Here is a 20,910-nt window from a genome sequence, read left to right as displayed (position 1 = left end):
GGCTCCTGTCCCTGGTCACAGAGCAGAGGTTGGTCTGTGCCTCAGAAGGATGTTGAAGACAACACGGTCTGACCTCAGCCTCTTCTCCGGGCTGAACAAACCATGAAATGGACCCCAGTCCATTCTCATGAGCCTCCTCAGCAGCAGGGCCAGGGGAGGGATTGTCCCCCTGTGCTGGGCACTGGTGAGGCCACATTCGAGTGTCCCCTCCGTTCAGGAAGGACACCGAGGGGCTGGAGGATGACCAGAGGAAGGAGCAGAGCTGGGGGAGCATCCGGAGCACCAGGAGAGGTTGAGGGGGCCAGGAGAGCTGAGCCTGGAGAAAAGGAGAAACCTTCCATCCACAACTGATGGAAAGGAGGTGGGAGCCAGGCGGGGGTAGGGCTGTGCTCCCAGGGAACGAGGGGAAACGGCCTCGAGATGTGTCAGGGCAGGTTGAGGCTGGACATCAGGAGGAACTTCTTCCCAGAGAAGATCATTATACATTGGAACGGGCTGCCAGCAGTGTGGCGGAGCCACCGCGCTCGGAGGTGTTCAAGAACCGAGCGGACGCGGCACCCTGATCTGGTTAAGAAGGCGGTGCTCGCTCACGGTGGGACTGGGCGATCCCAGCGGTGTTTCCCGGCCCGCTCGATGCCGGGATTGCCGGGATTCACCCGCCCTTCCCGCCTCCCCTCACAGCCCGCCCTCACACCGCCCGCCCGCGCGGGGAGATGACGTCACGCCTCCCGCGTGCGGTCACGTCCGGTAGGTGAGGTCAGGGCCGGGGCCGCCATTTTGAGCGGCTCCGCGGGCGGCGGCGGCGGCGGCGGCCGCGGGCGGGGGAGGAGCGCGGCCCCCATGGCCGGGCAGTTCGATTCCGAGGACCGGGCGAGCTGGTACTGGGGGCGGCTGAGCCGCGCCGAGGCCGTATCGCTGCTGCAGGGGCAGCGCCACGGCACCTTCCTGGTGCGCGACTCGGGCACCATCCCCGGCGACTTCGTGCTGTCGGTGTCCGAGAGCTCCCGCGTCTCGCACTACATCGTCAACAGCCTGGGGCCGGCGGGAGCCCGGCGGGCCGGCGGCGAGGGCCCCGGGGCCCCGGGTGAGTGACCCCAGGGCCGGCGTGCCCGCAGCCCGGGCAGGGCAGCCGGGCGGTGCGGGGAGCGCTGTGGCGGGGCCGCTGCCCGAGCCGAGCCGGTGTCCGCACCTGCCGTCCTGCGGCACGTGAAGTTCAGCGTCCCGCCGCTCCAGCCCCGCGCCTCTTTGTTTTCCGAACCCCCTCAGCGATAATTCGGAGATTTTCCGTGGCATCTCAGGCGGGAGGTGGTTCTGTGCAAGTGTCATCCCCAAAGTGTGACTTCTGACACGGCACTTTTGCGTTACCGGGGAGGCTGAGTGCGAGTTTGAGCGGTGGGAACTCTTCAGGATGTAAAGGCAGTGGTTTCTTGAAATCAGATGTGAAGTTCAGTTTCTTTCCCCTTGAAAGGAGAAGTTTGGTATTATTCTCATCGGCTGAACATTAATAATGAAAACAACACGTTGAAGTGTGACACTGCAAGTGCAGAAGGTGCTGATTGTGCCGGAGGGAGAAGCAGAATTTTTGCTGTTTAGTCCAACTAAACCCCAGCAGTGCAGAGCCCTCGGATGTGTCAGAACGTGCAGTCCAAAGGCCCTGCTGTCCCTGCTGTGGGAATTAGGGAACTTGGTGCTGGAACTGCTCCAGTTTGGATATTAATCCTTGCAAAATGATGTGGATGTGTCATTGGCATCTCTGCAAGGAGCCACTAGATATTTTTTAATTATAGTAAATCTGTGTAATACGAGATTTGGTGAACTTTTTGGGCAGAAAGTAGACAGAGACACTGGTGCAGGTCTATGGGTGGAACAGGAGACCAGTAGTGGGAAGATGTAACAAGACTTGTTTTATTTTTCAGTCTCTGAAAAGGGGGGTTGACTAAGGAGATAATCTGAGAGAAAACAAAATTAGTGCCAGTAGATTTGCACTGTCATACAGGGGAAGCATTTCAGATTGGAAAAGTGGGGAAAGTCTAAACTCATCCTGTTCATCCCAGGAACCTCCGGAGCTGCACAGTGCACTCAGGTTACAGAGCTCCACAGGTAGAAGGTGTTAAAGGTGGCTGAGTTCAGCTGGAAGTGGAATTTATTGCTGCTGTGGGGGGTCAGAATGTGGTGGGTTCCTGTTGTTCATGTGTGTGCAGACACAGGTTTGGTGCTGCAATTGCTGACAGGGATGGTTGGTTGTGTGTAGAGCAGAGTCAGTCACCAGCATGCTTTGTTGTGAATCCAACCTAATTGGATTTTAAAGACTTAAAAAACACTGGGTCATGAGTGTCTGTCACTTCTGGGCAGTTGTTTTTTGGGGACAGCTAATCTCTGGAAAAACAGTGGCATCACTTCAGTACAGCCATCCTGACTTTTTCCTTGTGTTGCATCCCAAGCTCAGTAACATTTTGTGGCATTCTGTGGGTTGGCTTTGGTTAAAATCATGAAGTACCTTGTAATTCTCTTCTGTTTTAAAAGAGTAGCTGTGTAAGCTGGTGGCACAGTAGGCTTAATATATCTGGAGAAGTATAATTATGTTTTGGTTGGTCTCCTTTTTATTTGTCCCCTGGAGGTTCTGGGGAGGAGTGATGCATCACTCCTGCACTACAGACACTCCCACGCTGATTTCAGTAATTTTAATTAAATCATGCCTCCATGCTGATGCTGCTGTGTTCATGCTCCAACCAAAGAAGGTGCTGGGGAGGTATATATTGAATTATACTTCAAGTGTAATTAAGGTGCTCTTTCAGAAAAAAATAAGTGGGAGGTTGTTCTGCAGTGGAAGGGAGGTGAAAACAGTGGAAGATTGAAGATGATTCTGTGTTTGGGTAGGGAAGCTAATGCAGTAAAAAGAGTTAAATGTTTGCAAATTGTCCTGCTTGTTTATTGTGGCCAAGGTAAAACATTAGGAAAACCAAAATCACTCTATTTTAGTATGGTACATTCTTTTTTTTTTTTAGCAATTTATTGTTTGGCAAATGCACGGGTCTCTCTGGGAAATTTGAATATTCCAGGTTGGGTTCTTGGGTTGATTTGTGTTGGGCTCAGTGTCTGTGAAATTCCTGGCTGCTCTCAGGGATAGGGGAGCCTCAGCACAGAATGAATGAAATGAGGAACTTTGGCTTCCCTAAAAACCACAATGTCACAAAAACATGATACCTTCTTTGATTTCTGAAGTATAAAGTAAATTTGTTAAATTGACCTTTTGACTGATTCTGCAGTTTCTAACTTCTTGCAGGTAATTTTTCAACATAACAAAGAAAAAAGAATTGAAGAGAATTTTTCTGGAATGTTTTAAGGATGCTAAAAGTAGGATAAATCACTGAATTATGGGAAAGAAAAAGAATTTGTTTTCAGTGGAAGTGGATAATTTGTGATGAAGTATCACAGTTATGGCTAAAGAAATCCCAAACAAGACAAAGTGCTCCCTGCAGGCATTGGCATATTGATGAACAGCAGAGGAAATATTAAATTTATCATGCATTTGCATTGTGACATGGGGGCTTGGGGTAAAAATGTGTGATATGCACTAAAAAATGCCTGAAATACCTAAAGATAGAAATGCTCTCTCTTGAGTGCAGCATTATAAAGATAAAGCTTTAATGTTATTAAATTTGTCTGCCTGAAGGAGGCAAATATAACAGCTAAAATGCAGAAATGGATGTTTTCACATTTATGAGTTTTGAGAACATGATTCTGGATTGAATTGAACTTCCTGGAATCATAGAATCCTTACAGAATGATGCCCACACTCAGCCCTGGGTGAAATGGCTTTAGGCATGTGTGAGCAGAGTGGTTTAATTCTGATGCTTGTGTTTTGGTTTTATTTTCATTTTTATATTGAGATCAAAATATATTTAAATGCAAACTAGTTGCAGTTTTAGAAATTGCCTGTATTAGACATCTGCTCTTATCCTCTGATCTGTAAATGATGACTGCAGTGATCAGAAATGAGTCTAACTCCTGAGTGAATGTTTTCCTGGTGTGCTCAGAGCTCTTCCACTCAACATTTATGTTTTTATAGGGCGTTCATGGGATTTATTTGTTCTGCTCAGCATGAGTAGGAAGGTACTTGAGAACAAGGAAAAAAGGTGTCCCCATGGGGTGGGGGAAGCACAAGGGCTGGAATGTGGTTGGTGCCTTCAGAGCCCAGTTCCCATATGCTCCAGGAGGAAGTGGCTGACATCACTGGGGTGTCTTACTGGTGCTCTGGGAGATAAGAACAGCTTTTGTGGCCCTGAACACACTCTGAATTGGGAAAGGGAGCCACCCTTACACAATAAAACTAGATGCAAAAATAAAGACTTGTATTTCTGTGAAGGAAAAGGTTTCCAAAGCTTGGGAATAAAGAGAAAACTCCCTATTGACACTAACAATTGGAGTGAAGAGAGAAATGCAAACCCCCTGAGATGTCTGAGAAAGGGAGAAGGTGCTCTGTGGTTTCACCACCTGCCCAATCAGCAGAATATTGGGTGGTTTATAGCCCTGATTCCCCAGCATCTGGACAATATTTAAAACATACACAAGCACTTTTTCCTGGACTGGCACAAAGGCAGCAGAGTGTCAGAGGGTTGTGACAGGAGGGAATGTGCATCATAAACAGAGAACTGATATGAGCCAGGTTTGAAACGTTCTTCACTTGTGGGACCCATTGTATTTTAACTCTTTCCTCACCTTTTGTGGCATCCTGAGATGGCTGGAGTTATGTTAGTGAAGATGGAGTAAGGAAGAAAGAGGATACTGAGCTTTGTGCTTCTCTTTTGAAAAGTTAATCTTGCTCAGCTGAGCAGTGCTGGTGGTGGAGGCACTCCCTGAGCAGCTCTTCCTCAGCTGTGCCAGGCTGCAGAAGGAGAATTTCCAGTACCCAAGTGTCCCAGTTGTCACAGGAAGTGACAGAAGTTCCTGCAGGAACTGGACTCACCTTTCCATGCTTGTGCTCTTCCTGGGAGCCCTCAGAAGATGTGCACCCTGTGCTGCTCAGACTTGTGCCTTCAAGAGGAATCCCAGCATCATGAAGGAAAACTGCTCTTATTCCCCAAAACCCCATTCACCTTGTTGCTGTAACTTTTCCTTGTGTCAGATCTTCCCTGAATTGGCCTGCAGGTATGAGCAGTGTCACAGTTCAAACAAGAGGCTGAAGAATTCCTCTGAGCCTGAAATCTGTTAATTTTTTGAATTTCATTATACCAGGGAATGACAAAACTCAGGAGCCTGTAGGGAGTGGAATGGTTTCCCAGTGCATGTGAACATTGTAGCTGAAGAAGATCCACCAAAGAGTTAAACTGATGGAAAGTTTTCCACTTGCTTGGGAAGGTGGAGTTGTATTTTATTTCCAATCTGCATTTTACCACCTTTGACTTTGAACTATGTTGACCTTTATATGCCTGTTTTAGCTGAATTTTAGGAGTCATCTATTTAAGTTCTCCAGACAATTATGAAATTGCTGCCTTCATATTAATTGATGATTAATTTAGATTAAGTTTATAGATTTCTTGTTCTAAATCTTCTGTAGCTGTCTTACATTTTTTAAAAGAAAAGCATCAGAAATGCACATGGTTTTCTGGCAGTGTGGTCTTTGGGAGGGTGACATAGCTGCTTTTTGATGCTTTTCTCTCTGTCCCTTCAAGGAGTGCATTGATCTTTCTGATTTGGAGGGTCTGTGTCCTCTGGCTGTTGTTCAGCTGTGCAAAACACCTCTTAGGATCTGATTTTCCAGGATACAGTACAGTGATTCTGTACATAATGTTCCAGAGGACTTTTCTTCTTAAAGTCCAACTTGGATTCAGGTACACTTGGCAGGTCCCTCAGGCTGTTGTGCATTAATTCAGGAGAGTGAACCTGTTCCAAAGGAAAAAAAAAAGACACTCCAAAATGCCTTGTTCATCCTGGTGAAGATTGAAGATTGACCAGGCTGATGAATGTTACTGATGAACTGCTCATTTCCTGTGACCTGTGGAGATTTTTCTGTGAATCCCACATTGCTGAGACAGAGCTCAGCCCCCTGGCTGAGTCAGCTTGCAGCAGGTTTCACTGAGGTAAATTGGTGTTTCAGCCTCTATTTCTGTCATGTGAAATCAGTTCCATGTCAGTGAACTTCCCTGAGACTCAGTCTTCTCCATATGGGTTGCAAAGAGCTTTGCTGCCCTGCTCTTAAAGTTCTCATGACTTTTTCTTTTTGCTCAGATGTCAAGCCTTGATCCTTAAAGGTTCACAGCTAAAATAGTGCTGGAAATTTGCACACGTTTCTGTTACCAGGTTGGTCTGAGACCTGATGTGTTTCCCACTTCTAGCTCTAGTGGAAGTGCAGCATTCCCAGATCCTGTTTCCACTGAGCTGTGCTGAAGTGTTGCAGGCATGCTGCCTGTCCAGCCAGAATTCCTGTCCCGTGAGCCCACAGAGCTGACAGTGCCACTGGGATGAAATTCCAGGGTTCTGGCCAAGTCTAGAGCTGCAAGTTGCATCTCAGCAACAGAAGTTGAGGGGGTTTTGCATCCTCTCAGCACTGCTCTGTGGGAGAATATGATGGATTCCTAATTCTCTTCATGTGCTGGGCTCCCCTTTCTCACTGATAATTACATTAACTTCCTTTATCTCTGGTGATGCCAGTTTGAGGGGTTTTTTTTTGCAGTTTTTCAAGGCTGTTGCTTTTGGGTTTTGGCTCACTGTGTTTGTATTCATTTCTTTAGAGAGCCTTTCAGGGCTGTTAAAGCATGCAGACATGCTTTTTCCAATGACTTAGTTCTGCTCCTTCGAATTTCCTTTGACCAGCTCCACGAATGCTCCTGTTCCTTCAGGATACTTCAGAACTCATTTCTCGGGTGTTGGTCTTATTGAATCTGCCCTTTTCTCTGTTAGAACCCCTTTCTGCTCTCCTGAAAGAACTTGTTGTAACATTAGCTTTCCATGCTGACAGTGCTGCTTTGCAGGGAGTTTTGGATCAGTGACAGCTTGAAAGATTCTGCTAGCTTTGTACTCCAGAGCTAAGGCTTGGGACTGTTAGATATTCCCTGCAGAGAAAACAGACTTGCAAAGTAAGCATCTCTGTCTTGCTAAAAGAGTTACTCATTAAAGTATAAATCTTTTCATCTGCGCTCCCTTCCCCCAGCCTTCCCCAGTTCTTCCTATAACTGATGGCATGGGGCACGGTGGAAATAGAACATCACGTGTGTGTTTTTCCTTAGCTGAGCCTGAAGAACATAAAATGGAAAAAAAAGCACAGCACACAGATTGGAAATGGATATTCTGCACTTGTAGTGATGCTTGTAATGGCTTGGATGTGCACATCATCTGTATTCCAGTGTATTTGAGGTTTGGATTTATAGCTTAGGCTCCATCTGACAAGCGTGGCAAAGAAGCTCCAAGACTAGAGATTAAAAGGCTGAGTCATACCTGTTATGAAAATATATGTTGTTTCTTTGCATTGCATAGAATGGAGATAATTTTCTTTACTGGTACCTTTTATCAAAATGAAAAATGACTTTATTTGCTCATTGACATCACTTGTTTGCTGCTGTGCAAACCAGTTTTCTGTAGTGTCCATGCCTTTAACCCAAGGTGTTACAACAGGTAAATAACCATTAGTGCAGTGTTGTTCTTTGGAAATAGAATCTGAACAGCAGAAGAGAGTTAAAAAAATAATTTTCTTGAAATGGTACCAAAATTTACTTCCTATATTTAGAGTATAAAACAGGAGAATTGAACAGGGTCCTGAGAAACCCTGATGTACTGAATATTTTCATCTGTTGGGTCCATATAATATTGAAAGAAACAAAGATATTTTTATCTTAATTCGGGAAGTTTGGCGGTGCCAAAGAATTTCTATTTTCCTTCCTTGACAAAATCTTTTTAAAAAACCTGTACTCATAATTATGATAGTGCTGCCTTTGATTGAAAATGCTCAGAGAAGCTGAATATGATATCAAGGTGATAATTTTGGTGTTGAAATACTTCTGTATAAATGTATTTGTCTTCTCAAATGTTTGCTTTATAGTTTTAATGCTCTCCTTGACATGTTGCCTTCTCTTTTCAGGGTCGAATCCCACCAGATTTCGAATAGGTGACCAAGAGTTTGATTCTTTGCCATCTTTACTGGAATTCTACAAAATACACTATTTGGACACTACCACCTTGATAGAACCCGTTTCGCGCTCCAGGCAGAATAGCGGGGTTATCCTCAGGCAGGAGGAGGCCGAGTATGTGCGAGCCCTCTTTGACTTTAATGGCAATGATGAGGAAGACCTCCCCTTTAAGAAAGGAGACATACTGAGAATCCGGGATAAGCCTGAAGAGCAGTGGTGGAACGCAGAAGACAGCGAAGGGAAGAGGGGAATGATACCCGTTCCTTACGTCGAGAAGTATAGACCTTCCTCTGCTTCAGTCCCCACTCTGATTGGAGGTAACCAGGATAGTTCCCACCCACAACCACTGGGTGGGCCGGAGCCAGGGCCCTATGCCCAGCCCAGCATCAACACTCCGCTCCCTAACCTTCAGAATGGCCCTATTTATGCCCGGGTTATCCAGAAGCGAGTCCCTAATGCCTACGACAAGACAGCCTTGGCTTTGGAGGTACATAATGGGCAAAATTTAGAAGGAAGAGATCTGTTCAAGGGATTTCCCTTTCGCTCACGTGGTAGTTTTGGAGGAATGAGAAAGGGAAAAGCTTTGTAATACTGGTTTTATGTCATGATTAATAAGTTATGGATAAAATGAGTGACTCGAGTCACTTGTAAATTAGATTATTGTTGATTATTATTAGGTTACTGAACCAGTATTGTGTCTGTTGTCAACCATCACTAACATAACTGTTTCCCCGTCCATTTTTTTGTGGGGGGGAGGGAGAGGGAGCAGCTCATAAATTGTGTGTCTGAACCTGTGTGTGCCTCACCACAATCTGTACAAGGTGTGCTGGGTTGTTTGTTGGTTTGTGCTGTGTTGGGTATTTTTTTCTCCCCAATGTGTCAGCAGTTTTAAAGCAATCAGTGGAAACATTGGTACACTTTGGAATTACCTGAACTGAGATGATGATCACACATAGAATTTAATTGTAACATCACCTCAAGCAGATTACTTTGGGTTTAGGTTTGAGGCAGGAGCATTTTACAATTCACATCACAGTTTTTAGGTCTGGTGTAAAGCAGTGATTGATGGAGTAGGGTTTGTAGTAAAGCACTGAGTTTTCCCCAGGTTGATTCACTTCCTGACAGGATCAAGTAATTGCACAGGCCCTTCTTGATTTGTCTTTTTTCCTCTTAAAAAGGTGACTGGAATGCTCTATCTCTCCACATCAGATAGTTCCTCCCCCAAGTTACATGTGAGGAAATTGAGACTAAGGTATTCCCTGTGGCAGACCTTTGCCTTGGGATATGTAAATTGTATCCTTTAATCTAGGCTTTCTTTGAGCTAGAGGCTCTGGAATTTCCTGATACCTAATTGACTTCCTGTTTATATAACATTTTAAGTACTTGGGAAAAAACAGTTTCTGTGCTGAGTCAGAGCATCTCCTCTGCACTCTCAAATACTTGGTGTAATTGTGCATGGCACAAGAGGCACTCCAGGACTTCAGTGATCTGGCAGCTGTAGGTGTGTGTCTGGTGCAGAACTGGGAAATGCAGACATGCTGCAGATGGAAACTGATGCACAGCCTGGCAGATGTGAAATCTTTGCCATGTAGGTAGTGAATATACTCTGAGTTGTTACACATTCTGTTATAGGGCTGAGTATCTTTGGGTTGAGAAGCAGATAGGGAAATTTGTAAACTCACCAGATTTTGGGGAAATGTGAGGATTTTTACCCTTCAAACTCTCATAACGGTTAAAATGCTGTCTCTTTCCCTCTTTTTCTCACCCTTTCCACCCAGTAACCTCCTGGAGTTTGGGAATATTCCTGAATGCAGGCTGTTATAATTCCCAGATGTTAGATTGGTTTTCAGCCTCTGGATACTGTTGTGGCATATTTAGCAAAACCTTTTGGTTTTCTTTCTGAATTTTGCATTCTCTTAAGCTTTAACTTCACACTTTATTCCACTAAAGAACCCCACACTGCTGCCTAGTGCAGGATTTGGGAGCATGGAGTGAAATAGGGAGAGTGAGGAAATGCTGCTAATCCAGGCCATAAGCAACTTAGAGTGAAAGGAAATGCTTTCCACGCTGGAGAGCAGCTTGTGGTGCCAGGGCTGATCTTAGGTTGGCTCAATCCTCTTCACCAAACTCACATGATCTGGCAAGAGTGCTGTGCTGTAGGAAGAGCAGTTTTGTGGGTAACACCTCTCTTTTCTGAGCTACCTTACACCTCTAGTGTCTTTTACTACCTGGTGGGAAGGGCTGAGTAGCTGAAGTATTTGGGAGAGGCAGCTGAGAAGGGTCAGCTCAGCTTGGCTGTGTGACCACAGGAGATTTCTGGTGTCCAGAAATGGCCTTTGTGGGCCTCTTAAAACTGCTGAAGTATTTGTCAGTTGACACCTTGGCCCTCTTGGTTAGGGTGCTATATTGCTGTCTTGCTCTTCATTTAAGAAATGCAATAGCAGTTGTGGTTCTTAATTCTGTATGTAGTATTGCAAACAGTTTTAAAAAATGACCCGTTTATCACTGCTTCTAGTGGCCTTCAAAGCTTTGCAGCTCTTATCACTTCCAGTCACAATGTTACTGAGTTGCTTTCAATGTCTGTACAGGAAAAAAAAGCAATATGCACTTCATTTTCTCCCAAGTTTTTCTTCATCTTGTCTATCAAAGTGCTGTTCCTTGTTGTCTCCTTTCTCCACATTCCCTTTCACTTCATGGTGTTCCTTCTCTGTTTATTTAGAGATCTCTTTCTCAGATAACTTAGTAGAGAGCATTATGTAAATCTTATCAGGCCATTTTTGCCCAGACCTCTTTATAAATACAGCAAGTGGGATTCTTTCCAAATGAAAACTCTTATCCTTAAATCTGGCAATATTCATGGGAGGGGGTGGATCCCACTGTTTCTCTTAGAAAAATAGATTCTTAACATCAAACAGTTTTTGCCCAAACTGCAAACAGAATATCTGTGCTGTTCTGTTATTTTAAGCCTGACATGCTTTTGAAGAGTTATGGGAAGGAGGATCAGAGCAGGTGATGTTCTAATAAAGGCTGTGCTCTATTATGGAAAAAAAGATTCAGCAGGAGAAGTTAACATTTATTTTGCATGTAACTGGACCTATGCAAGGAGTTTTCAGTCTATTTTAAGAGAAAATAGAGGAGGAAAAGGGAAGATCTGTGTGGTGAATGACTCTGAGATCGATGGATTTATTTTTTTTCTTTGTAACAGTAGCAGAACTCTGCCACCTTGACCTCACCAAAGAGGAGTGCTTGGAATAAAACCACAGCATACAGAAGTCTTCACTTGAACCTTCAGTTTTGCTTTGAAGCAAATGGGGTATATTTAGTTTTAAAGCTTCTGATGAAGACTGAGACAAACCTGGCTTTCTAGCAGGGTACAGTGTTGTTCCTGAGGTGCTGTGCTTGGTGGGATGATGCACTGTGGACTAATGTTGCCATAAATCAATGCTGAAAGTGAGGAGAATTCAGAGACAACATCCACTCCTAGCCTAAAGGTTTTAAAACTTCAGCACTTGTAACAATGAGTAATTTTTGGAAGGGTTCTCTATATTGTCTTCAGGAGAGTGGTTGAAATACAGCTTACTAGGCAGAGGTTTGAAGCAGATCTAGAAAGATCTCTCAGTTAGACAGGATCTAATGGAGCCATTTTACCAAGGCAGCATTTGTGACATGGCCCATGCTTGTTTAAAGTTAGTCCTGCTTTGAGAGATGTAAAGATACATAGATATAAGAATGAATGAAAAGGTTTATATATATAAATGAAAAGGGAATAAAAACTGTATCAGTGTGTCTGCTAAATGAAATTACTGGCAAAAAAAAGCAATATTTGATCTCAGAGGTCTCTCAACAATTACTGAAAAGCAGCTTTCAAGTGTAGCTCTGTATAGTAAGGGGAATTCATAATTGATTGTCCCTTGGCTGCAGTGACCCTGAAACCCCCCAGGAAACCAAAATCCAGCTACAAGATGTTTGGGAGCAGGGGACTTTCACAGGCATCCCATACTGTAACTCAGTGGCATTGCTCTGTTGAACCCACCTTTTGGTGAGTTTATTGTGAGGCATCCAAGATAAACCCTAATGAACACTAATTAGGGTGTGATAGAGCAGAGGCCCTCAGTCTTAAGACAGCAAACCAGTGCCAGTTGTGCTTTTCCCTTCCCAGTGGGTTGGAGGTTAAACACTGTTCTGGTGAGGGCTCATCTCTAGATTGTATCCAGGTCTGAAGCAGTTTGAAGTTATCTGGGACATGGTTCTGGCAGTGGCTGTGATTAGGAAATCAGATTTTCCACTTCTAGTATTGTCACATTGAATCTTATCCTTGTTAAATTATAGCTGATGGATTGTTTTGGTCAGCAGAGTATTTCTGTTGGTACAACCCTCCCAGTGGTTATTAGCAGTAGCAGAATTATACAAACTGCATGATTAAATTCCTAAAGAGCTGAGGCTTGCGTTCAGAAGTGGAGGAAGGCTTCCTTTTTGCCTGTAGCTAATACATAAGAGGATTTTCTTCAAAATATGATTCATTAAAATGTCTATACTAATGACTACAAAAGACAAAAATAAAGCTACAGCAAGAGTCCCAATGGGCCTCTCATTACCAGATAAGTAATCATGAGAGGTATGAGAAGCTTAATTAAATGTCCATGAAAGGGGTTGAATTTATGAATTGTTAAAAGATGTTCTGGCAAATTATTTCAAGTGATTAAAACCTGTAAAGTTAATGGAGATTGGTAACATCTCAAATTGTTTTCCTTGTTCTTTGTTGCCTGCCTGGAAAGTGCAAATAATGAGGATGTGTTTTGGATGGATTAGGAACACAGTGATGAGCATCTGTGTAAACTATAACTCTATATTCAGTGAATTTCTGGATGAAATGCAGCGAGGCCTTTGGCCACACCTTCAGAGTTTATTTACAGTATTAGTGAAAGAAAATAGAATCTATCTATCCCAAAAGCATCCTCCATCTGTGATGTGGGAAGAATTCTAAAAATCGTTGTACGTTACTTGTAAATCAGATTATTGATAAAATTCTGCAGAGGGGCAGGAATGGATAGAGAGCTTTTGAGTGGTGCATTCATTAACTCTCCATGAGTGCCATTACAATGTAAATGGTGATTCCTCGGGTGGTGTAAGTGCCACTTAATTAAAGTACCCTTAAATATGAAACAGAGTTGGGGACTGATCAGACCTAGACTTGTGTCCTGATTTGAACTGCATGGCCCTGGGGAAGTGCCTGCTGTGCAGTTTGTCCCTGTGTCACAGGGGGATGTAGATGATGCCTTTGGAATTGGTGCTGGCAGTATTAGGGTGGAGATTAGAATAGGAGATGGATTCCTGGGCAAGTGGGAGAGGGCATCTGTTGTCTTTACTATTCCCATGAGTGCTGGACTTGGCAGTGCTGAGTTAATGGTTGGACTCAATGACCCTGAAGATCTTTTCCAACCTAAACAATTCTGTGATTCAGTGGGATTTATTTCTCTAAGAAATCCATGCTGGGAAAGACTGAAATGCCATCTGGCTTTGCTTTTGGTAGTGGCTGACTGGATGTCCAGAGCAAGAACAGAGCAGCCTTACAGCACTTCTTGTACACTTGTTATAATCTGTGAAGAGAGAGAGAGATCCTCCACTTTCCACAACTTGAAAAGTGGAATTCCAAAACTAAGGAGCAGTTGAGCTTGCAGATTAGTGTCCACTTGGTCCATGTGCAAGCCCTCCTTGCTTTATGAGGCTCTGGATGGAGTCTCAGCAGTGTGCAGGCCTCTGTCAGCCCAGCAAGGCACATTTATCAGGATAGCACCTGATGGCACTTGGAAAGATTGGTTTTGGATTGCTGACTCTTCAGGTAGTTCTCACCTGATCTAGGTGCATTTCTTTATACACTTTCTTGGAGTGAATGGCAGTGGGGGCAGGCTGGTGTCTCAGACACTGTCAGGACTAAAGCTGCTTTTTATAGATGTGTATCTGGTGCACGTGGGTGACAGCACACCAGGGAGGGGTGGCAGCTCATGCTGCCCATGTTTCTGGTTTGTAACGTGTGTGTTTCTTACCCCACAGGTCGGTGAGCTGGTAAAGGTCACAAAGATTAACATGAGTGGTCAGTGGGAAGGAGAATGCAATGGCAGACGTGGTCACTTTCCATTCACACACGTCCGTCTGCTGGATCAACAGAATCCTGACGAGGACTTCAGCTGAGTGTGGCTCAACAGTTGCTCTTACAGATGGGAACAATCTCAACTTATTTTTATTGCAGATGCCATCAAGACTAAGCTCGGACCGACGCTGCAAGCGGTATTGCTTGGATAAGCATTCTGATAACCTGCAAACCCCTGGGACTCAACACCACCATTCCTTAAGCAAGGGTCATGTAATTCAGGGTACGACAGTAGAGAACTCGTGTGTCCAGTGGCAGAACTAGGCCATGATTATAGGTTGTAATGCCTGCTTATGTCCACGTGCACAGCAGCCTGGGCCTTGCCAGCAGCAGCAGCTGGAGAAAGCAGTGCTGTAGATGTTCAGAGAACATTTATAGCTCTCTCCGGGCCCATTGCTTATGTTGCTTCTTCCTCAGGCAATGAAGATCAACCGTAGACAATTCAATACCTTGATAGAAATTTCACAGATTTATCCTGGAGCTCTCTCCGTGGTTTTTTGCATCCTGGGTTCTCTGTCCTAGAAAGGCTCCGCAGTGCTCTGCGTGGTCAGTTAGCTGTGCACAGCACAGGCTGATCAGGGCCGTTGGGGACAGCCTTATGATTTACAGATCCTTACCATTTTCATGGTAAATGACAGATCAAATCAACCTCAGAATTCTAGAACCTTGTGGACACTAGATTGATTTCTTCAGTACTGTTGATGCTTCAAACATAGCAGCTGATTTTAATTTAAGATTTTTATTAACACGCAGTATCTCCTTTTATCCACAAATACAAGGCTTATGGAAGTGTAAAACTCCATATCAGTGCTGAAAAATATGTGCATAGCACTTTAATACGTAGCTTTAAAGCAGTGTTTGATTCACTAAATATACTAAAATATTGACACTGCTTTCCAATAAAATTAAATTGTGTAGGGCTAGTTTAATTTTTCTAGAATTCCTCAGTATTGTACAATACTGTTACAGTACAAATCAGTGTCAAACACGGTGAACTGACAAACCAAATATTAGTTTTATTTTAAAGACACTCTGGGGACTCTTCTGGTTTAATTCCCATCTGTAAAATATTTGATAGTGAATTCATGAGGATTTTATTTTTAATAAACTAATGGAAAATAATTGTGTGCTTCTGGATTGATTCTCAAAAGGCATAATAGAGTAAATATGGCTTCCTAGCTCATGGTGAAAATCAGTGCATTGAGTAGGCAGTGTTATGCACTGCTTGATGGTTGTTTTTTAGTCTGTTCTTCTAATTATCTGGTTTTCTCTAATATAAATCAGAATGGATTTAGTAAGTTTTGTAAACTGAAATTAAACACTGAAGTAACTCTCCCTTGCCTGTACCCTGGGTTGTTTTCCAAGCACAGCACTCTGGTGACCAAACTAAATTTTGTAACTTTGACTACAGTATAATCCATGCAGAAGGGTTTTTCTAAATGGTATCAAACTGAAACTGTTGGGTTTGGTGGCTTCAGAGCCGTGTGACCCCCAAGGCTCATGGGTTGCACGTGCTGCAAGGCACAGACCCTACAACAATACTGGTAACACTTTACCTCAGAACTCTGTAACATGCTGGAAATTATAATATTTCTGTTCTATTTAAGTACTAGTTGTTTTACTTCAAAACTAATCCATCAGCAAGTCTGAGTAATGTTCAGGTTATGGGCACTCATTAATTCTGTGGACTAATGTTAATCACTCTTGTCCATCACCAGTCTCATGAGCACTACTGAGGATGATTATCAAAAACTGACAGCAGGGACAGAGGGGTAAGAATGGAACGAGGAATTGCAGCTCTGTTCTGCCTTGGATTGCTATTCTGGTCAGGGTGACGTGCCAGTGATTGTGGGAGCTCTTCTAGCTTAGTACAAAATTTACTTTGAGGGGAAAAAAATGGCAAAACTAACTCTCTAGGTTCTGTAACTCATCAGGTTCTTTAGGGCTGATTTGTGGTTTTCCTCTGCTCTTGATATTCACTGTAACTGTTTGAGGGGTTTTGTTCAATAACTGCACTCTAAATAACAGACTTAATACTGAGTTTTTCAGTTGCCCATATATGCTTATATTTTCCTTCAGGTATTGCAAAAGAAACACAATAAACGGTGTGTCCTTAGAGTGACACTGTTCTGAAGTATTTTTGCCAACTGCAGTTAATGACAGCCCATATATTTGTACCTTTCCAATCAGGAATTCAGATACCAAAAGATCATTTTTCTGGAAGTTTTATTATGCAAACCTTGCCTTTTTAATACAAAATACATGAATTGAATTAACTAGCAAGTACCCTGCAAACTTTGTAGATGTGGTTTTGTTAAGACTGTATAAATTGTGAATATTTGTACACTTTGAAAGAGCAAAATAAGGAAAGTAGAGGAGTCCTAATAGCTGCTGTTACACTAGAATCCCGAGTTCTTGTCAAGCAGTTTTTTTAGCTGACTGATACATTAATGCAACTGTTTTCCACTCTTCAGTTCTAAGCTGAAATGTGATTTTGTTTCATAGGTGATAGAAAGGAGTATGAATTTGGACAAAATAGACATTTCAACTTGTCAGGCTCTTCAAGGCAAATAGGTAGAACCTATGTCCATGAACATGTAGAGGAAATCCTTTTGTGGCCTTTGTTTATCCTTTTCTGTTTGTTCCCTCCCTTCTCCCCAATGCGTGCAAAAAAATCATTGCTCAGAATGTTGGTCACAATCTTTTGTCTCTTCCTTGGCTGTGGTTTTGGTCTCTTGTGCATAGGCAGGTGTTAGAACTAGAATAATCATTTCTAGAAACACACCATGAAAGCAGAATGCTCCATTACACTGTGTTCTTCTGGTGCATTTACACGTTATATCACACTAAAAAGTACAACTGGCTGCTATGGTTTTTTAATATATATTTCATTTTGGTAAGCCCCAGCCTTTTTACTAATATATGACCTGGTTAAATCTTGTTAATCTGTTTGAATTGTATTTGTTAATAATGCAAATATTTCTAATCATCTTTAAGAGTAAAATACTTCCTTTTTGTTAATGGTTTTGGGGAAGGATTCTAACCAAACCTGTTTGAAGAAAAATATGAACATGTGCCATTGTATTATAACACTATCCACTTTCTTGACAGTTAAAGTCCTTTTTTATTTTTTTGTAGCATGTAATGTATATGTTCATAGTACGTGAAGTAAATAAAAGTATAGCCAAAACTTTGACTCAGTCATTCTCAATCAGTTCTTGGAGTACTTGCATTTAATAATTGAAAATAGAGGGGGTATGGCCATTTTTAATTGGCCATGTTAGTATGAAAATAAATAATTAATTTAGGTAACTAAATTAACTTGTCAAACAATAAAATATGGCTTTTTTTTGAAAGAAGGTGACTTTCTGTAATTAAATGAGTCAAGGGGTTGGAGGAAATGTCTATTCTCATTTTAAAAAAAACCAACTTGTCAGGAATGTTGAGATTTTTAGCTCTTGCTCTCAATTCTGCCTGCTCAAGTGTGTCTGGGGATTGTTTGGATGGGGTGTTCAGGAAGATAAAAAGCTGTTTATATATTCTTAGAAATATCAGTGAAAACAAAGTTACACAAATGAATACCAGCAAGAATCTTCTGCAGGAAACTACAGATGTTTCAGAAGAGCTGTTTTTATGTGTGGTGGTGTGAGAGCACTAATTCGGTGAAAGGCCAAGGTGTGCAGGTGCTGTCAGGGGCTGAAGGACAGAAAATCAGGACCAGAATCCCATGGGGGGCAATGTTTGTAACATCAATCTGCATTAAAGCTACCTTGCCACACTATTCCTTAAAAACTGCAAGGGGACAGTGGCCCTTAGGCCTCAAGGATAAGAATCTTTGTGTCTCCACACAGCAAAGATTATTCTATCAGCTCCAGATGGAAAAAAAAAACCTTAATTTTTCATAGGTAGAAGCCCCCAGCTTTGCTCCAGTGCTCACCCCCTGCAGAGCTGCAATGCAAAGGTGCTTTTTAATGAGGTTAGCTGAGAGAATTTCAGAGCTCCCTGCAGCCAAAAGGACGAGGCTGTGCCTGCCCTTCCCCAGGGCCCTGCCAGCCATCCCCTCCTGCTTCACCCTGCCCTGGTGTTTGCAGAGCTCCCTGAGCTGATGGGCACAGGCCTCATGCAGAAAACTGCTTTTCCTGTTCCATTCCCTCTCCTTTCAGCTGTGGGGTTTGGCTGCAGCAGTGGTTGAATGAATTAATGTGAAAGTTCAGGGGGCAAAGGGCAAGCAAGGATTGCATCAGCAAATTGTGCTGTATTTCCTTGGATTAGGCTGTTCATTCCTCATGCTTTGCCAAATCCCTGACCAATTTCTAAATATCTGAATGCCATCTGTAACGAGTGCATTCAAAAGAATTTAAAGTATTTAGACAATATGCTATTATTTAGCAAGGGCATTAAGAATGCACCTCACTTCTGGCAATTAAATCTGCTTGAAGTGTCCTGATTTACTGATATTATTGAACTCCCTGCAATCTGAGTGCCTGCTGAACATGAGGATCACAGAAAAAATCCTAAATTGATCCAAATCTAATTTATTGTGCACAGCTCCCCAAGTCTCTGCTGAAAAATAGACTTTTATGGTCAAGAGAGTGCAGAAGTGATTTGCAAGTCTTAAAAATTTACACAGAAATAGTGACTGTGCACTACTGGGACCTTTTGAGTTTCTAACTTTGTATTTACCAGGAATTCAGGTTTACAATGATTCCCAGTTTCAGCAAAATCAGCATTTTCTAATCTTACTTCAAATAAATCAAAAAAAGCAATTTTTTTTCTGGACTTGACACCTAATTTTCAGTGACTTTAGTCACTGATGTCTTTGTTTTTAAGAAATCCTGATTAAATGATCCTGATCTGTGAAAAAGAGGTCCTAAATATCCCTTGAAAACAGAGCATTGATTTTCTGAGCAAGTGATATCAAAATAATTCTATCAGGTTTTTAGGTTTATTTGTAAGAAAAGCATAAGGTTATGTTGATCTTGCAGGCCCTAAAACTCTTGTTAATCAACTGAAAAAAATCAGTCAGGCCTCTAATAAACTATTGAAAAAAGTGCTTGGAATGGTGTTCAAGGTGTGTGCCCTGAGTCATCCATCAGGAGCCCATTTCAGTGGGCACAGTACAATAAGTGGGGATACCTGACTTTGTGTCCAGGAGGTGCCAGGGCCAGCTCTGTCTCTACTGTCAATACTTGCAAGGGTCTCTGTGCACTTTTCATGTCAGTGAAGTGATGGGAGAGCATCCGTAGCCTGCACTTCCAGGGAGACGCTGGGAAAAGAGACAAGACTTCATTTAGAGCTACCCTGAGCAAATCACAGAATTGTGGGATGGTTTGGATTGGACCTTAAAGCTCATCTCATTCCAATTCCTCTGCCATGGGCAGGGACACCTTCCACAAAACCAGCCTGCTCTAAGCCTCACCCAGCCTGGCCTTGAACACTGCTAGGGATGGGGATCTGTGAAGATCAGGTTCATACCAGCCATCATAATCCCTTTCGTTTTCCAAAACCATTCTGATTTCAGAAATCGAGACATTATCTCAGTTATTCAAGTGAATGCTCCTTTTGTTTTTCAGAAGTACTGTGTGAGGAACTTGTGAAACATTCAATTTTATTTCCTCGATTTTCTAGCCACTTGAAACTGAAATTACCACGTGCTATGCACTGGAGGTGATATCGAGAGCAAACACCCTGGAGAGGCTGCAGAAACCTGTACCTGACCGTCTGCCTTTGGTCACAGATCACCCTTCCATGCGGGGCACACGCGGTGATTTGTACCCAAATACCGGGAGAGGGTAACTCAAAGAGCGCTGTCAGCGTCTGAGGGCAGCACAAACACGGACATGGAGCCGCACTGAGGGAAACGCCACCGGCTGCGGCCCGCTGCCCTCCGCTCGCCCACAGCCGTGTCCCGGTCACGGCCCCGCCAGGGCCGGGCGGGGGAACGGCGGGTCCATCCCCGCCATTGCCGGCTCCCTCATGCCTCGTTATTCCTTATCCCGCCTCAGCCCTCACACCGCTTCATCCACCCTGCCTCATCTTCACAGCGCTTCACCCATCCCGCCTCACCCCTCACACCGCTCCATCCCTCCTGCCTCACCGCTCTCACTGCTTCACCCATCCTGCCTCACCCCTCACACTGCTTCACTCACCCTGCCCTCAGACTGCTTCACCCACCCTGCTTCACCCCTCACACCTTCATCCCGCTTTATCCCTCACACTGCCCCATTCCCTTTATTCCTCACCCCTCACACTGCCCCATTCCCTTTATTCCTCACACTGCCCCATTCCCTTTATTCCACACCCCTCACACTGCCCCATTCCCTTTATTCCTCACACTGCCCCATTCCCTTTATTCCACACCCCTCACGCTGCCCCATTCCCTTTATTCCTCACACTGCCCCATTCCCTTTATTCCACACCCCTCACACTGCCCCATTCCCTTTATTCCACACCCCTCACACTGCCCGATTCCCTTAATTCCTCACACTGCCCCATTCCCTTTATTCCTCACCCCTCACACTGCCCCATTCCCTTTATTCCATACCCCTCACACTGCCCCACTCCCTTTATTCCTCACCCCTCCTCACTCCCCTCACGCCGCCTCACCCCGCCCCCCGCCCGTTGCCAGGGAGCCGCCGT

At 43.7% G+C, this 20,910-nt stretch overlaps 1 protein-coding gene and 1 long non-coding RNA gene across 9 annotated transcripts; one reads left to right on the top strand and one right to left on the bottom strand.

The window, feature by feature from the left end:
- The first annotated feature begins 756 nt into the window (after positions 1-756).
- On the top strand, positions 757-17,467 carry CRK (CRK proto-oncogene, adaptor protein). 5 transcript variants are annotated; one of them, XR_010349522.1, is made up of 4 exons: positions 757-1,084; positions 8,075-8,610; positions 11,329-11,494; positions 14,175-17,467. XR_010349522.1 is itself a non-coding variant. In XM_064395092.1 (4 exons), the coding sequence occupies exons 1-4, from the start codon at positions 841-843 to the stop codon at positions 14,310-14,312; spliced, it is 1,023 nt and encodes a 340-aa protein (XP_064251162.1). In that variant the 5' UTR covers positions 757-840; the 3' UTR covers positions 14,313-17,467. The 5 variants fall into 5 exon arrangements, 3 of the variants coding, with proteins under 3 accessions (XP_064251162.1, XP_064251161.1, XP_064251160.1); XR_010349523.1 differs by having other exon boundaries at positions 8,075-8,440; positions 14,175-14,313; XM_064395092.1 differs by having other exon boundaries at positions 11,332-11,436.
- Positions 1,091-20,883, bottom strand: LOC135283930 (uncharacterized). Of its 4 annotated transcripts, XR_010349527.1 has the most exons (4): positions 20,849-20,883; positions 19,985-20,088; positions 19,408-19,537; positions 1,091-7,052 (listed from the first exon to the last, which is right to left on the bottom strand). It is a non-coding gene; the product is annotated as an uncharacterized LOC135283930 (long non-coding RNA). The 4 variants fall into 4 exon arrangements; XR_010349524.1 differs by lacking the exon at positions 1,091-7,052 and having other exon boundaries at positions 19,195-19,537; XR_010349526.1 differs by lacking the exons at positions 1,091-7,052; positions 20,849-20,883 and adding an exon at positions 20,816-20,842 and having other exon boundaries at positions 19,195-19,537.
- Positions 20,884-20,910: the final 27 nt, after the last annotated feature.

The sequence above is a fragment of the Passer domesticus genome, chromosome 19 (assembly GCF_036417665.1).
Source record: "Passer domesticus isolate bPasDom1 chromosome 19, bPasDom1.hap1, whole genome shotgun sequence".
Classification (NCBI taxonomy): domain Eukaryota; kingdom Metazoa; phylum Chordata; class Aves; order Passeriformes; family Passeridae; genus Passer; species Passer domesticus.
Note: the sequence above shows the minus strand (reverse complement) of the source record. Positions and strands in the feature narration are given on the sequence as shown.